Source organism: Sorghum bicolor, chromosome 10 (assembly GCF_000003195.3).
Source record: "Sorghum bicolor cultivar BTx623 chromosome 10, Sorghum_bicolor_NCBIv3, whole genome shotgun sequence".
NCBI classification, from domain to species: domain Eukaryota; kingdom Viridiplantae; phylum Streptophyta; class Magnoliopsida; order Poales; family Poaceae; genus Sorghum; species Sorghum bicolor.
In genome coordinates, this window is record NC_012879.2 from 7614838 (window position 1) to 7628535 (window position 13698).

The window sequence follows — 13698 nt, forward strand, 5'->3', positions numbered from 1 at the left end:
CGTTTAGGAACCTAAATAACATGGCATGGTCAAAAGCCGAAGACATGTAGAGCCCACAAATCCATCATCAAAACGTTTTTGAACTATTTGAGATTTTTTTTAGTTTTGTAAATTTTAAAAAAAAGCTATCTCGTATTTGTGTACTGAGGGTTTCTTTAAAAAAAATTAGCGACAAGTCGTGGGGGAGCAAAACGCCCTTATGCTGCCGATTTTAGGAATGGGATGCATGTCATGCATCCAAGGGCAGTTTATTAGTCGAATATATATCAGTCATTTAGCATTATTTCATCTCAAATCAGCGAACAGTACTTTCTATCATGACTTTTCAGCCAAACAAATAGCGTTTTCTGCACCGAATCTATCAGTCATTCAGTCATGTTTTTCTCTCGCAACAAATCAAAGCTGAATTATTGTAAGAAAAAAAATACTATTGAATGACTGATAGATTAACTAATAAGCTAAAGTGAACAAGTGCAACAGATTGTCGCGTGCCACAATTGTGGCGCTGTTTGTTGACGACACTTTGTGGCGAGTTTTCTTCTATGAGCTTTTCCATGACGTGGCGGTGTGCGGCCGCCAACCAATCGCCCCCAAATTCCAAAACTTCTCTATAGAAATCATTGGATGATCATTTGAAAAGAAAAATAAAAAATCCTTAGATGTTGACGCAAAATCTAGATTTTTTACAATGGATTCGCCGAAACTCTGTAAAGAATTGGTAGACAATGAAAAAAACCAAATGTGTCTTCTGTTTGGTTTTGGAGCCAACATAATGAGAGACTGTTACAGACCATCAATAACTTCGTCCGTAGCAGCAGATCGACTGAAACTTCTTTTCTTCGGCCCAAAAAAAAGTCAGTTAAATTTGAAGCTATGTTGAATCCAATGCTTTATCTTCAGTTTGCCTTGAATCCTTCTTGATCAGGCTCCCGGAGTACTGCTCGCATTTGTCGCACGAGCTACAGAGGCAGCGGCCTGATCAGCTGGCAGCGATTCTGCAACATTTCAGTAGCAAATATAGGCATCAGTTACTGTCAAGAACACAAGATGATCTAGCTGCCGTGATAAAACAAACACGTACGCCTAGTGTGTGACAAGCAAACATACACACCTGTTGTGTTGGGAGGCACAGGCAATACTGACATAGCTTGAGGAGGCGGCGGCAGCTGGAGCCTGAAGTTGTGCGAAAGCGAGGGAGCCGGGAAGAAAGGGGCGGCGGCCTGGAGCTGTGCCGGCGGATGCTGCAGCAGTGGTTGCATCGTGACCTGCTGTGCCGGCGGCGGATGCTGCACCAACGGTTGCACGGCGACCTGCTGTGCCGCCGCAGGCGGCGCCGGCAGTATCGCTGCCCTTGGCGGCGTTGGAGGCGGATGCGCCACGTAGCCGAGGTACTGGTGGTAGGGTGCCGCCGCCGCTGCCGCCGTAGGCGAGGTCAGACCATACAGCTGAGCGTAGTAGTTCTGCAGCACTTGAGGATTGGCAATGGCCTGCTTGATCATTAGTGTCGCACATACGAAATTAGCCTCGAGTTGATCACACATGATGAACTAATAACAACATGACAGAACACTACTGTTAAATGTGGATTTGCATCCATAAAAAGAAGTCAAAGCTTTTAGTGCAAATCTATATGCCTTGGGCCATACTACATGTGGTGGTGACAGTGAAATTTATCGCTGCATGCAAAGTAGGGTGGAGCTGGCTGGGCCTAGGCATGTGCACGACAAGTGGCACCAGGGGGGGTTTTTTGCATGTGAGGAAAAGGTAAAAGCAAAGGAGATGGGAATGAAGGGGGGTGGGGGAGCATGCTTACCTGTTGGTATTGAAAGTCAGGAGGGTACCAGTACCTGTAAAAGTTTGTGGAGCTTCTTCAGTGACTGATTTTGGACAAGAAAAAGAGCATGCTTGTTGGGTTTGCCTTGCCCACGTCTGGCCCCAACTTATCCACTAGTATCACTCTATAATTCAGTAGTACGGTACACTACATCCCCAAGGCTGTAAAGGCCAGAATCTAGATCACTGCCCTACATCATGGAATTGAAAAAAAGGCAACCCCAATCCCAACTCCTTAAGTTCAGATGAAACAATGACTAGTACTCCTTCACGTTTTTATTCTGAAGGGCAGAAAAATGGAAGGATGAGCTACTGCATTTTTTTTGACAAAAATCAAGCCGATATTGGAAAGAAACAAATAAGCAAGGAGGCATTAATTAACCATGTAGTAGCACGATTGCGAAAGAGCCGAGAAATGGCTTTAATGCTTCTTTTGCAGGACTAAACCCTGCAGCAGCAAAGAGTGTTGGCATGGTGAAAGAGACCTCACTAGTACAGTACAGTGGTACTCCTACAACACAATGGTGTGTGTGGGGGACCGGAACTCTTTATCTAGCTAGGGATTCATTCAGTGTTGAATGCCTAGATGGTGATGCCGTGTCTGTCTCGCCCCCATTTGCATGGGCTACATCATGTATGGACGACGACTACGACGACGACGACCAGAGTTCGATCAGGACCAACACCCAAACTGAACTTGTACGGACTAGTAACACACGTAGCTATCCGATTGATGAATGTAAGCAAATTTGGGACGAATTTTGGCAAGCCAAGAAATGTATAGAGAGGACACTAACCCAAATTGAGACGGGTACATAGCAGCTGGGCCACCACCACCACCACCACCGTGCTGCTGCGGCATCATCATCTGGGAAGGAGAGGCCGGCGCCCTGGGGATGAACTGCGGGGCCTGGGCCGCTGGATACGGGACCTGCAAGTGGGGCCCCATGTAGGGACTCCTTCCTGTAACAACAATTTAGGTTTTGTATAGATCTATTTTTTTAAAAAAAAATTAATATTGTAGTATTTTTGTTTTTATTTAATAAATATTGTTCAATTATAAAATAACATATGCCAGCGAAACGGAAAGCGAAAGCAACGAAACCAACAACGCCAACAAGAAACAAAAATAGCTGCACTGCACTGCACTGCACTGCGCTGCGGTCCGCAGGCTGCGGAGAGCAGCTTGAGGCCATGATGAGGGCGCGCAAGCAAGGGCAAGGCCGGTGGTAAAACCCGACAGCGCTGTTGTTTCCATCTGCGCGCGTGCAGGGCGAAGCCATGTGCGGCGCGCCGCTGCTTTGACCGGGTCGGTGGGTTCGCCGGCCGGCCGGGTTGGCGCTGGCTCGTCGGCTTCGTCTACTGTTTTCGCGCTCGCTCGGTCCTTTTCACAGTTCTCGCCAACAAGCCAAGGCTACATGCATCAGCAGTACTCAAAAGCACCCAGTTTTACTGCCACGGCGTGTAGTACAGGTTTGTTGTTGTTGGCAAGCCTGCAACGCCAAGCAACGCAGACAAGCTGGCAAACCAAACTACCACAAAAGTAAGCACGCGTGGTGGACTGGTGGTGGTAGTGCTATGCTACGGAGGAACAGGGGATTTTCGTTGGTCAGGGACGCACGACACAGTGCGCGGTGGGATCGCATTGGTTTTTAGCCAGGCAAAGCAAGCTGTGATCCCCCAACCCCCCAAATCGGTCGAGTCAAAAAGGACGCCAAAGGATGGATTCTCCTCTCCACTACTACCACAAGACTGTTGGACTAGACCGCCGGCGGCCACCCCGGCCGGCAGCCGTCCATGGCCATTGGCATGCCCTTTACGGAGGAGTACTTTACACCTCGGTCTCGCTGGCACGGACGCGATGGATGCCACGCACCGACCTCGACCAACAAGACGTCCAGTCAAAGCGAGACTACCCCCCCCCAAAAAAAAAAAAAAGAAATCGCCTGCCTTCCGATCCAAGGAGGAGAGGAGCCCATAACTGCCGTTCCAACTGCCAGTTGGTCTGCTCTTTGCGGCAATAAAAAAATGGCCACATCCACCGGGAGGAGACGGGCGCGCGGCCACGCGCCCACGCGGAGGGAGTGGGCTCCGCTCCGGTCCGGCCCTCCGGGGAGCACGAACCCAATTCAACTGACACGGCCAGCCTGGGCAAGCTCACCCGCACGACTTCCCCCCGCTCGCTGCTCGCTGGCACGCACGCAGAGCCTAGGCTTGCTTTGCTTTACCCGCGCGGCCGGTCCCGTCCCCACCCGTCAGCCTCACTGCATGCCAGCCCGTCCCGTCGGCTACCTCCCGGGCTCCCCGCTCGGGCTACCGGAAGGGGAAGAGAAAGAGCAGGCTTGTTTCCGGTGGCAATGGCGGGGGGTGCTGGCTAGCAGGAATTGTGCGCGGGTTTGTCACGTTGCTGGTGAGCATGAGTCGGAAGGAACAGACTGCTAATAGATCGGTCGATTAACGTTTTCCCTTCATCGATTCCTTGTGATTGTCACTCACCTCGAGGCTGAGGCGGAGGCTGAGGCTGAGGCTGCTGGGCGGAGCGAGGCGGCGGGCCTAGCGAGGCAATGTTGCAGTTGGCGCGCCGCCCGGCGATCGTCGGGTTCGGGTCCTGCACCGCGCGCCGCGCCGCCTCCGGCTCCCGGAACGTCACCTGCGCACACGCACACACGCGGCGGCACCGCGCCGGCGGCAGCCTCAGTCAGAAACGTGCACGCGCGCGCCAAGCGGAAGGAAAAGGAGGCGGCGGCTTACGAATCCGTAGCCCTTGGAGCGGCCGGTGAGGCGGTCCGTGATGACGACGGCCTCGAGGATGTCGCCGTACCGCTCGAAGTGCTGCCGGAGCCCCTCCGAGGGCGTCTCCCACGCCAGCCCGCCCACGAACACCTTCGTCAGCGTCGTGTCACCGAACCTCGACCGGTACGGCCGCGGCCCGCCGCCGGCGCCGGTGGCCGCCGACCCGGACGCCGCCGCCGCCGCCGCCGCCGCCGACGACGACGACGGGGCTGCCATCGCGAGCTAGCGCACGCGCGCGGAGCGGAGGGAGGAAGCCGGCCTTGTTGGCGCGCGGTGGTGAGTGGTGGTGACCTTGCAAGCAGAGAGCGGGACGCGGGCTGCTGCTGTCGTTGCCCCTGCGCTGCGCCGCGGCACGCCGCCTGTGCGCTCGCTCGCTCTCCGTGCGTGGCTGGTTTTTTGGAAGCGGACCAGTCCACTTCTGTACCTATATAAAACCTCGCTGTGATCGAGGTGGCTTAATGATCGTTAGAGAGGAGGAATCTGATGATCAGGTGGGTTGGGTTGGGTTGGGAAGGAGAAAGAGACAGACAGACAGGCCGCAAGGGGTTTTGCGCTGGAGGGGGACGGTTTCGACGGGGTGACAGCTATGCTGACCACCCCGTTTCTTTTCCAGTTCCCTCCACTTCCTTTCTCTTTGTATTGTATCTCTTCTCTACAACTAAAAAGACCCGGAGGTCATCGTCAGCCCACGCTAATCGCCTCCCCTCGCGCGCTAACCCATCGCCCTCCCCCCTTGCGCAACCGTCGTGGGATCGCCGGCCGCTGGACCGCCTTCCCCCCTTACGCAACCACCGCTCGCTCGCTCACCGGATCTGGTCCACGCCGCCGGCCATCAAAGCGCCCTCGCTCTGGCGCCCTTTGAGAAGCAGAACTACCCCCGCCCCGAGGACTGGCCGCGGCCCTGAGCTGCCATTTCTTATCTTCCTCGCAGCGCCGGCGCTCCATCTTCTGCTCCCTCCCCGACTCGCGTTCGGCATGAAGGCGACGCTCCATCTTCTGCTCCATCCCCCACTCGCGCTTGGCGTGGAGGCGACGGAGGCGGCGCTCAGGCTCGGGCTCTCAGCGACGGCGGGGCAGTCCCAGGCTCGGCGGCGGCGTCAGCGGCTCCTCCTCCCGCCTCTCGCCAGTCGCCTCGCGACCTCGCCTCCGTCTTCAGCACACCGGCCGGCGATTCTGCGTACTCACCTCCCTCTACCCTCCCGCCTCCGCTGTACCGTCGACGGCGCACGGCCGGCGGGCAGCGCGATCCAGCAGCCGCTGCTCCACCAAAGGCGGTCGCACTGCTTTGGTAGCGCTTATGCCCCATAGCGAAGCGCTGCCCGTCTGCTTAGCGCTTAAGCGCGCTGAATCGTGCGCTTAGTGCCACTTTTTGGAACCTGGTTTTTAGTTGCTGCCTATTAAAAATATTACGCTCAATCGGCTTTAGGCAGTGCACAGCGTGTGCATGAGCAGTCAGTTCAGAGTTTTTAGTTGTTTTTTGAAGCAATGGTCTGATGCCACACTGGAGCTTGCGAACTTTACTTTACCAGATCGAACTGTGTCAGACCAATGTCAGTTTGGTTTGACGCCACACTGCTTATGCCCTGATTGAAACGCCTATTTCCAGTCACGCTTCTCAGTTTGACTTTTTGTTGCAGGAAACCAAAACTCTGTTGCTCCCACAAGCATTATTATTGTGGTTTTCAATGTCGTTTCAATTTTTATACATTATTTTTAATATTTTCCGCCGATGCTTTCTTCAACTCAGGTTCTTTATCAACTCTGGAACCGGGGATTTCATCAGTCTACCTGTGTCAGCGGGCGCACTCTGCAACATATAGCTATACGCTGGATGACAGGTTACAGGGAGAGCTAGATGATTTCAATGTAAATTCTTTTCTGAACATTTTATTAGCAAGTCTATTTCACATGTTCGACATGCCAACAGGGCCTGACGTTGAAACCCAGTTCTAATTTATTAATGACATGGGAATAATTGTAAAACCGATGACTTACCAAAAAAAAAAACTCACTCTTGGCAGTTAACTATGCCTCAAGCACTAACTTTATGAAGCACTTGTAAGTTGTTTAATTGAATCATCTCACAAAAGAAGACTGTATTTTCTTGAGCATTAAACTTCATGATCATGCTTACCTGCTATTCTTGTACTCCTTTACCTCATTCCAGGGAGACCAGAAAAAGCAAGAGACAGTCGGTGCGTTTCAGAAAATACCAATGGTGATGCCTGCAACTGATATACTAATGTCAGCACAAAGAAAATCTAGAAATGTGCCACCAACAAAGGGTATGATTAATCTCACCATTAACCATTTATTATTCACACACTGCGAAATGAGTGACAATCGTTCTCTTAACATTTTGTTTTAGCATGACCAGATGTTTGCTTTATGTTTCAAATGTAATGTAGGTATAGCAAATATAGCTAAGCGTGAAAGGAACAAAGGTGCGAAACAGCTTGATGCCTTAATGAAAGTAAGTGCATCATGTTGTCTCTCTGCTGAGTAAGTTCATTTATTTGATATTCAGAACTGTTTTGTTTCTCAGGAACTTTCTGTACCGCTGAGAACATACACAGAAAACTTCCCAAAGAGGAGAGATTTGCATCCTTATGAGAGGTCTCTCATTGAGTTGACTTTTGGGGAGGGTTATTATGAGCAGGTATAGTTCTAAGAACTTCATTTTCTTGGTACTGAGTATTAGTATGATATTGTCCATAATGGCACATAAACAAATTATCAACTTGGTATGGATAATACTATGATACTTCTCCCTTTCGCTGAGTTATTATGATGTTGGTAGTGCCCTGCCAGGTTCTAGGACGTGTGGATGCTCTCAGGAAAAGGATTACCTCTGTTGGAAAGCAACACGCTTCAGTCTGTGCTAAGGTGAATGCATACCAGTTGATTTATACATTAATTTATGGTTCCAACTTATGGGAATGCATACTGGCTTACTGTACTTGGGGATAAGATGTACAATAAGGTATTGTTCAAGGGAAAATGATCAAATTTGACTCCCACATTCAAGTCAAGACATGTCCTCTGAAACTCGCTTGTGTGCATATATTTGCAACTCATAATCCAATAATAGTTATGCCAAGTCTTGAACCATCTCACCACATTTTCAGTCACAGTGGATTAGTTTGATCTCACTTTGCAAATTTACAAAAGCATGGTTTCAGTTTTCGGTATATGATTGTTATCAGTTTGTTCTCACTTGTGACTAACAAAATAACGGAAAGTTACACTCTGTATCAGTGTTACATCATATTAAACATTTTCTAGGAAAACATGGGATGCTATGACTAAAATCTAATATTTTGATCTATAATCTTTATTTAATAAACTACTCAATCCATCTCAAAGTATAAGACGTTTGACTTTTTTGACACCAAGTTTGACCACTCGTCTTATAGAAAAATTTGTGCAAACTATCACTTCTTTTGTTGTGGCTTGGTTTCTTAATAATAGTTCTTCAAAAATGACTTAAATTTGACTATGTTTGCATAAATTTTTTGAATAAGACGAGTGGTCAAATTTGAGATAAAAAAAAGTCAAATATCTTATAATTTGGGACGGAGGGAGTATCATTTTATATTTGGACAATCTTGACATTGCTCCCATAACTGGAAATTTGGGTAATATTTGTTTTCTTTGTCATAGATAGTATGGAATTTTATTGCTGATGCAAATATATTTAACCTTGACAGTCAACAACAAAGCGTGAAGCAGAGGAGCGCCTCACCGAGGTCTGTTCAGGTTCCAACTTATACAATGATTGCTGTTCTTGATCCTTTGTCGTTGTCTTATGGCCATTGACAAAAAATTTCTGGCAGTGACCCTGTGGTTGTGTTGCTAATGCTTTGCTTGTGTCTCTATCTACTTTTCCAGGGCAGAAAGAAACTTGAAGAGTCTTTCCAGCATGGGAAGCATGCCGTTGATGATTTAGTAAATGTTGCAAAGGTATTAACTGCAGTTATCTTTCTTTCAAGTTGGAGAATAAGAAAATGATTCACTACAGGAAACGGGAGCTTTGCCGAGGGCCCAGCTTTGCCGAGAGCTAGCTCTCGGCAAAGACTGCCTTTGCCGACAGCCAAATAGAACCCTCGGCAAAGAGCCTTTACCGACGGCTTAGCTCTCGGCAAAGCCAGGCCCTCGGCAAAGGCCAGCTTTGCCGAGAGCCTAGCGCTCGGCAAAGATAGGCTCTCGGCAAAGGAGCCGCGCCAGGAAAAGACATCCGTTATCGTCACCTTTGCCGAGAGCCACGCCGTTAGGCTCTCGGCAAAGAGTCCCTTTGCCGACGGCCAGAAATGGCCCTCGGCAAAGAAGAAAGATTTTTTTTGAGTTTTGGACCCAAACTTTTTCTGTAACCCTTGCATATTGTATATAAGCACATGTTCAAATTTGGGAGCTTTTGTAACATTTTGCTATATTTTATCAATTAAATTATTTTCTTTGTATTTTTCTCGAAAAAGTAAATTTGAACTGTAGGAGCATGAAATAATAAAATATAATCATTCAAAAAATGATGTTCATGTTCAAGAGTGCATTTTGATGTTGTATCCATAAACTCATCCAAAAGTTTAAATTTCTTGTATACAAAACATGACCATCCATGTGTCGTAGAAGTGATTTTTAAATATATAAATTGCAAATGAAGTCCAAAAACCACGAAACTTGACGACGTGTCATGTTATCGCATGTGGAGGCTGTGGTAAAAAATTCATAAGGTTTCGAGCAAGTTGCGACACTAGATGTCTAAAACCTAAACATCTCCGCATGTGATCAAATGTGATCACATGCACAGATGTTTAGGTTTTAGACATCCAGTGTCGCAACTTACTCGAAACCTTATGAATTTTTTACCACAGTCTCCACATGCGATAACATGACACGTCGTCAAGTTTGGTGATTTTTGGACTTCATTTAGAATTTATATAATTATTAATCGCTTTTTCCTCACATTCCTCGACATGTTGCGTCAGCTATAGGGTTGAGATTTCATGTGTGGTTGTGGATACGGTCTCAACATACACCAAATATCTTGACTATCATTTTTCGAATCACTGAGTTCCAATATTCTATGTACCTGCAGTTCATATTTGAATTTTGTGAAAAAATTTAAAGAAATAAAATTAATTAGTTAAATATAGAAAAAAGTCAAATTAATGCTAAATTTTAAAATATATTTATAAATTACATCACAAAGACATAAAAAAAACTCAGCTCTAAAATTATAAAGAAATAAAAACTTAACAGTTCTTTGCCGAGAGCACGTCCGTCTGGCTCTCGGAAATAGTTCTTTGCCGAGAGCCAGCCTGTGTTGCTCTCGGCAAAGGCTGTGTTCAGAAAAATCAGGCTCCTTTCTTTGCCGAGAGCCTTCCTACGCGGCGCTCGGCAAAGGATATTTCAAAAAAAAAAAACTTCCTTATCTGCACCCGGCCCAACCCACTCGCCGAACCCTATCGCACATACGCACACACACGCCTGCGCGCCGCCGCCGCCGCACCCCATCCGCCACCGCCGCCGCCGCACCCCATCCGCCGCCGCCGCTGACCAGATCCGGCGCCACTGGCCCACACAGCCCCTGCCCCTGGCCCGCCCCTCCCCATGCCCCGCACTCCGCCGCCGCCTCACCCCGCACGGCCGCCGCGTCCCCGCACTCGCACGGCCGCCGCTTTGCCTACGCAACCTACGAGCTGCTGCTGAGCCCCGACCGGATCGAGCTGCTGCTGAGCGGGCGGTGCGTGTCGCTGCTGCTGTGGCTGGAGGAGCGGTACGAGGTGGTGTACAGCCGCCACCCGGAGTTCCAGGCCGGCACCCGCCCGCTGCTCGCGCTCGACAACCCGTTCCCCACCACGCTCCCCGAGAACCTCTTCGGCGACAAGTGGGCGTTCGTGCAGCTCCCCTTCTCCGATCAGTAGTTCGATTTGCCTTTTTCTCAGCGATTAGCCTTGATTATTAAGCCATTGATGAGGCCTTCTGGTGTGCAGCTGTGAGAGAGGAGGTGGAGTCACTGGGGAGGAGGTACGCGGCTGGACTTGGATCTGCTAGGGTTCGAGCTTGATGACAGCACACTAGTCCCTGGCGTCGCCGTGGAATCATCTCGCGCCAAGCCTCTAGCCGGTAAGTTTGTACCAAATACTAGATACTAGAAGAATGACAGTAATGTGCTGTCTCGGTGTACTGAATAAAACTCTAAAAAAAAGCAGTCTGAACCCAAACCATTCAAAATGTGTGTAGCAAACTGACAAAGAATTATTTTTCATGGCTAATGCTTGATTGCAAATGCATCTATCTATATGTTCTGATTATGGGGCGCAAGCCCTGCAAAATGCTTTTTTGTTGGTAAAAGAACTACTAAGTTATTGAATAGTACTTGCATATCAGGAGTACCGTGGTGGAGTGGATACATGTTCATCTCTGCTTGCTAGCTGTTGGTTTATACTATTATTTAGCATATATGTACTGCAGTAGTGTGCACAACATGGGATTGGGGGTGATGTTCTTTGAGTTGGGAATTTGTTAGTCTGATCTGCTTCTAGTATATATGAGCATGCTCTACACTGCTTCTGATGGTCATTTCACGGGTCAGCAATCTCATCATGTTTTAAGTTCTGAACCTGTCAGATCAGCTAATAATAATTTGTATGTTTTTGCCTCCAGTTCGGTCAAGTGATCAAGTCTTGATCAATCAATTAGCAACTATTCTTTCTGTCCGGATCATTTAATACGATACTGGTTAGTAGTACAATGCACCTAGCATGATTTAGTCCATAGACACTCCTGAATAATAATCCTTGCTGCTGGATCTGGAGAGCAGCTACACGCACATAGCTATGCTGGTTTCTTCTGAGCTTCTGTGATGTGTGAACAGCTTTAATATTTTCCACACGAACAAGGACTATACTGAACCTGTCAGATCAGCTAATAATAATGGTATTCGATTTGGTCTGCTTTTCAGAGTTTGGTTTGTTTTCCTTTTCGAACAGCCAATTTTATTTTCAAAGTTGCATCGGCTCAGCAACAAGTAGAGTAGCGTAGATAGTAGCTCCATACACTTTCGTAGTGTATGGCATTCTGCAGAAGTTGACGTTTCACCAACAATTAGCCCATTGATTCGATTTGATTTCATTTCATTTGACGCCCATATGTGAAATGTGGATCTGTGGCCTTCGTGCCATATATGTGTTGTCGGCCATCGAGCCGGCTTTTTTCAGGTTTTGGAAACCTCCCCGTGCAGGGGAGGTTCTGCCGAAATTTTGTACTTATAGTGTTGTTTTTCTTGTTTTGCAGAGCAGGACCTATCGGAGGGGACTCGGAGCACCTTGGGCAGGTGCGAGCTCTCCACACCCTGGGGGCACTCACCCTGGTCGGCTTGGCCAGATGGGGGCTCGGGACACGACGGAGGCCACGGCGACGACGGGTCGGAGTCACAGCACTAGGGATGAGGCGCTAGCGACTTCGAGCAGTGATATTCATGTGGACTTGTGGTTTATGTTATGAACTTTTGGTTTATGTTGAACTTTATGTTAGATTTGTCATATCTATGTGGATTTGTGATATCTGTGGACTTCGATATGTTTCATGTGTGATATATATGTGGATTGTGATATAGACATGTGGATTTGTGATATATATATATATATATACAAAAAAAATTTCCAGCTTTGCCGAGAGCCTGGAAAGTTGGCTCTCGGCAAAGATTTTTTTAAAAAAATAATAAAAAGTCTTTGCCGAGAGCCAGCCAGCCAGGCTCTCGGCAAAGACCCCCTTTGCCGAGAGCCTGCCATCTAGGCTCTCGGCAAAGACTGGTTCTAAAAAAAATAAAAAAGTCTTTGCCGAGAGCCTGGCTGGCTGGCTCTCGGCAAAGACGACGTTAACATTGACGTTCTTCGACGGCGCCGTGGGCTTTGCCGAGGGCTTTTGGGCCTTTGCCGAGGGTTTCCAACTCTCGGCAAAGAAGGCAAATCCAGTAGTGATTTCGGTGTCCCCTTGTTTTTTGCTGCTGTTATTCAGGCTTCTAAAATTTTTAATTTGATTTATGGCTAACTTTTGAGTTACTGCAGGCTTTGCGTTCTATGCCTGTTGTTGATCTACATATACCAAGTGTCATAACATGGTTTGTGAACAACTTTCATACTTGGAATACAATAGTATAGTTCTTTATTGAAATAGCTCTTCTCTTCTCCAAAATAACCATATTGTGCAAAGAAACAAAAAAGAACTGATTATTCCATATTTTAATAGCAAAATGGTTAAACTCCTGTAACTGAGACTACGTTGATGCTTCAGTAGCCTGTACAAGGATATTAATCTCCATCCAAAATACTCTGCAAGTCACTTCTTTGTAGTACTTGTAGTTCACCTATCACTACTGTAAGGTTTGATTTGTTTGGCTCGCCTTTATAGATTGATGATTATGCATTAGATTTTATGTGTGGTGGTTATATGATGAAAGATGTATTTTATACTCTTGAAATAGTTAGGACAATATTTTAACATGCTAAGATTGTGAAACAGTTAGGGCAGTGTTTTAATTTCCTAGGGTACCAGACTAGGAATAGAGCATTAGCTGTCCTATCCTTTCTTTTTCCCATATACCTGCTATATTTTTCAGGTTGTCTCTGCAAGAGTTGTTTGGCGAAAGATCATTCTGCAAGATCGCCAAGTAAAAGAAGAGATCAGAACTATGACATACTCCCTTCGCCCCCAAAATATGTGTCATTTTTTTAGACATCTTGTTTGACTCTTTCTCTTATTCAAAATTTTTATATAAATATTATTTATTTTGCTATGACATATTTTATGATTAGATACACTTTAATAATAACTTATTTATTTATTATGTGCACAAAGAAAACTAAATAAGATTTTAGAAGGGAGTATATGTATGTGTTGCTAAATTGAAAGATAAGATGAGACACTTTTCTATGCACTTTTTTAGTAGTACAAAATGTTTAAAATTGAGTTACCATGATATATATTTTTTTCCCGTAGCAACGCACGGGCACTCAACTAGTATACATGTATTTTCTCATGAGTTTCTCAACGTGTGATAGCTCGTGGATT

The 13698-nt window shown here is 47.1% G+C and overlaps 2 protein-coding genes across 8 annotated transcripts; one reads left to right on the plus strand and one right to left on the minus strand.

Moving 5' to 3' along the window:
• LOC8065496 (RNA-binding protein 24-B) lies at positions 621 to 5191 on the minus strand. The gene is made up of 6 exons (XM_002438032.2): positions 4585 to 5191; positions 4330 to 4483; positions 2631 to 2796; positions 1814 to 1847; positions 1112 to 1487; positions 621 to 995 (listed from the first exon to the last, which is right to left on the minus strand). Exons 1-6 carry the CDS (start codon positions 4840 to 4842, stop codon positions 922 to 924), a joined length of 1062 nt encoding a protein of 353 aa, XP_002438077.2. The 5' UTR covers positions 4843 to 5191; the 3' UTR covers positions 621 to 921.
• LOC8065497 lies at positions 5318 to 13423 on the plus strand. 7 transcript variants are annotated; one of them, XR_002448470.1, is made up of 10 exons: positions 5320 to 5803; positions 6374 to 6492; positions 6794 to 6911; positions 7035 to 7099; positions 7172 to 7285; positions 7438 to 7512; positions 8337 to 8385; positions 8518 to 8589; positions 10620 to 10752; positions 11923 to 12243. XR_002448470.1 is itself a non-coding variant. In XM_021449468.1 (10 exons), exons 1-10 carry the CDS (start codon positions 5602 to 5604, stop codon positions 13299 to 13301), a joined length of 912 nt encoding a protein of 303 aa, XP_021305143.1. In that variant the 5' UTR covers positions 5320 to 5601; the 3' UTR covers positions 13302 to 13399. The 7 variants fall into 7 exon arrangements, 2 of the variants coding, with proteins under 2 accessions (XP_021305142.1, XP_021305143.1); XM_021449468.1 differs by lacking the exons at positions 10620 to 10752; positions 11923 to 12243 and adding exons at positions 12696 to 12748; positions 13247 to 13399 and having other exon boundaries at positions 8337 to 8375; XR_002448469.1 differs by having other exon boundaries at positions 5323 to 5803; positions 8337 to 8375; positions 11928 to 12243.

What these genes read in the sequence shown, in the direction of transcription:
- LOC8065497 (XM_021449467.1), top strand. Translation starts at nt 5,602, where the DNA reads ATGAAGGCGACGCTCCATCTTCTGCTCCATCCCCCACTCGCGCTTGGC. An exon ending in ACACCGGCCGGCGATTCTGC is followed by an intron (nt 5,804 to 6,373) that starts GTACTCACCTCC and finishes TCTTCAACTCAG; the next exon opens with GTTCTTTATCAACTCTGGAA. An exon ending in GGGAGGGTTATTATGAGCAG is followed by an intron (nt 7,286 to 7,437) that starts GTATAGTTCTAA and finishes GTGCCCTGCCAG; the next exon opens with GTTCTAGGACGTGTGGATGC.
- LOC8065496 (XM_002438032.2), bottom strand. Translation starts at nt 4,842, where the DNA reads ATGGCAGCCCCGTCGTCGTCGTCGGCGGCGGCGGCGGCGGCGGCGGCG. An exon ending in ATGTACCCGTCTCAATTTGG is followed by an intron (nt 1,848 to 2,630) that starts GTTAGTGTCCTC and finishes AAACTTTTACAG; the next exon opens with GTACTGGTACCCTCCTGACT. An exon ending in TGTGCCTCCCAACACAACAG is followed by an intron (nt 996 to 1,111) that starts GTGTGTATGTTT and finishes GAAATGTTGCAG; the next exon opens with AATCGCTGCCAGCTGATCAG.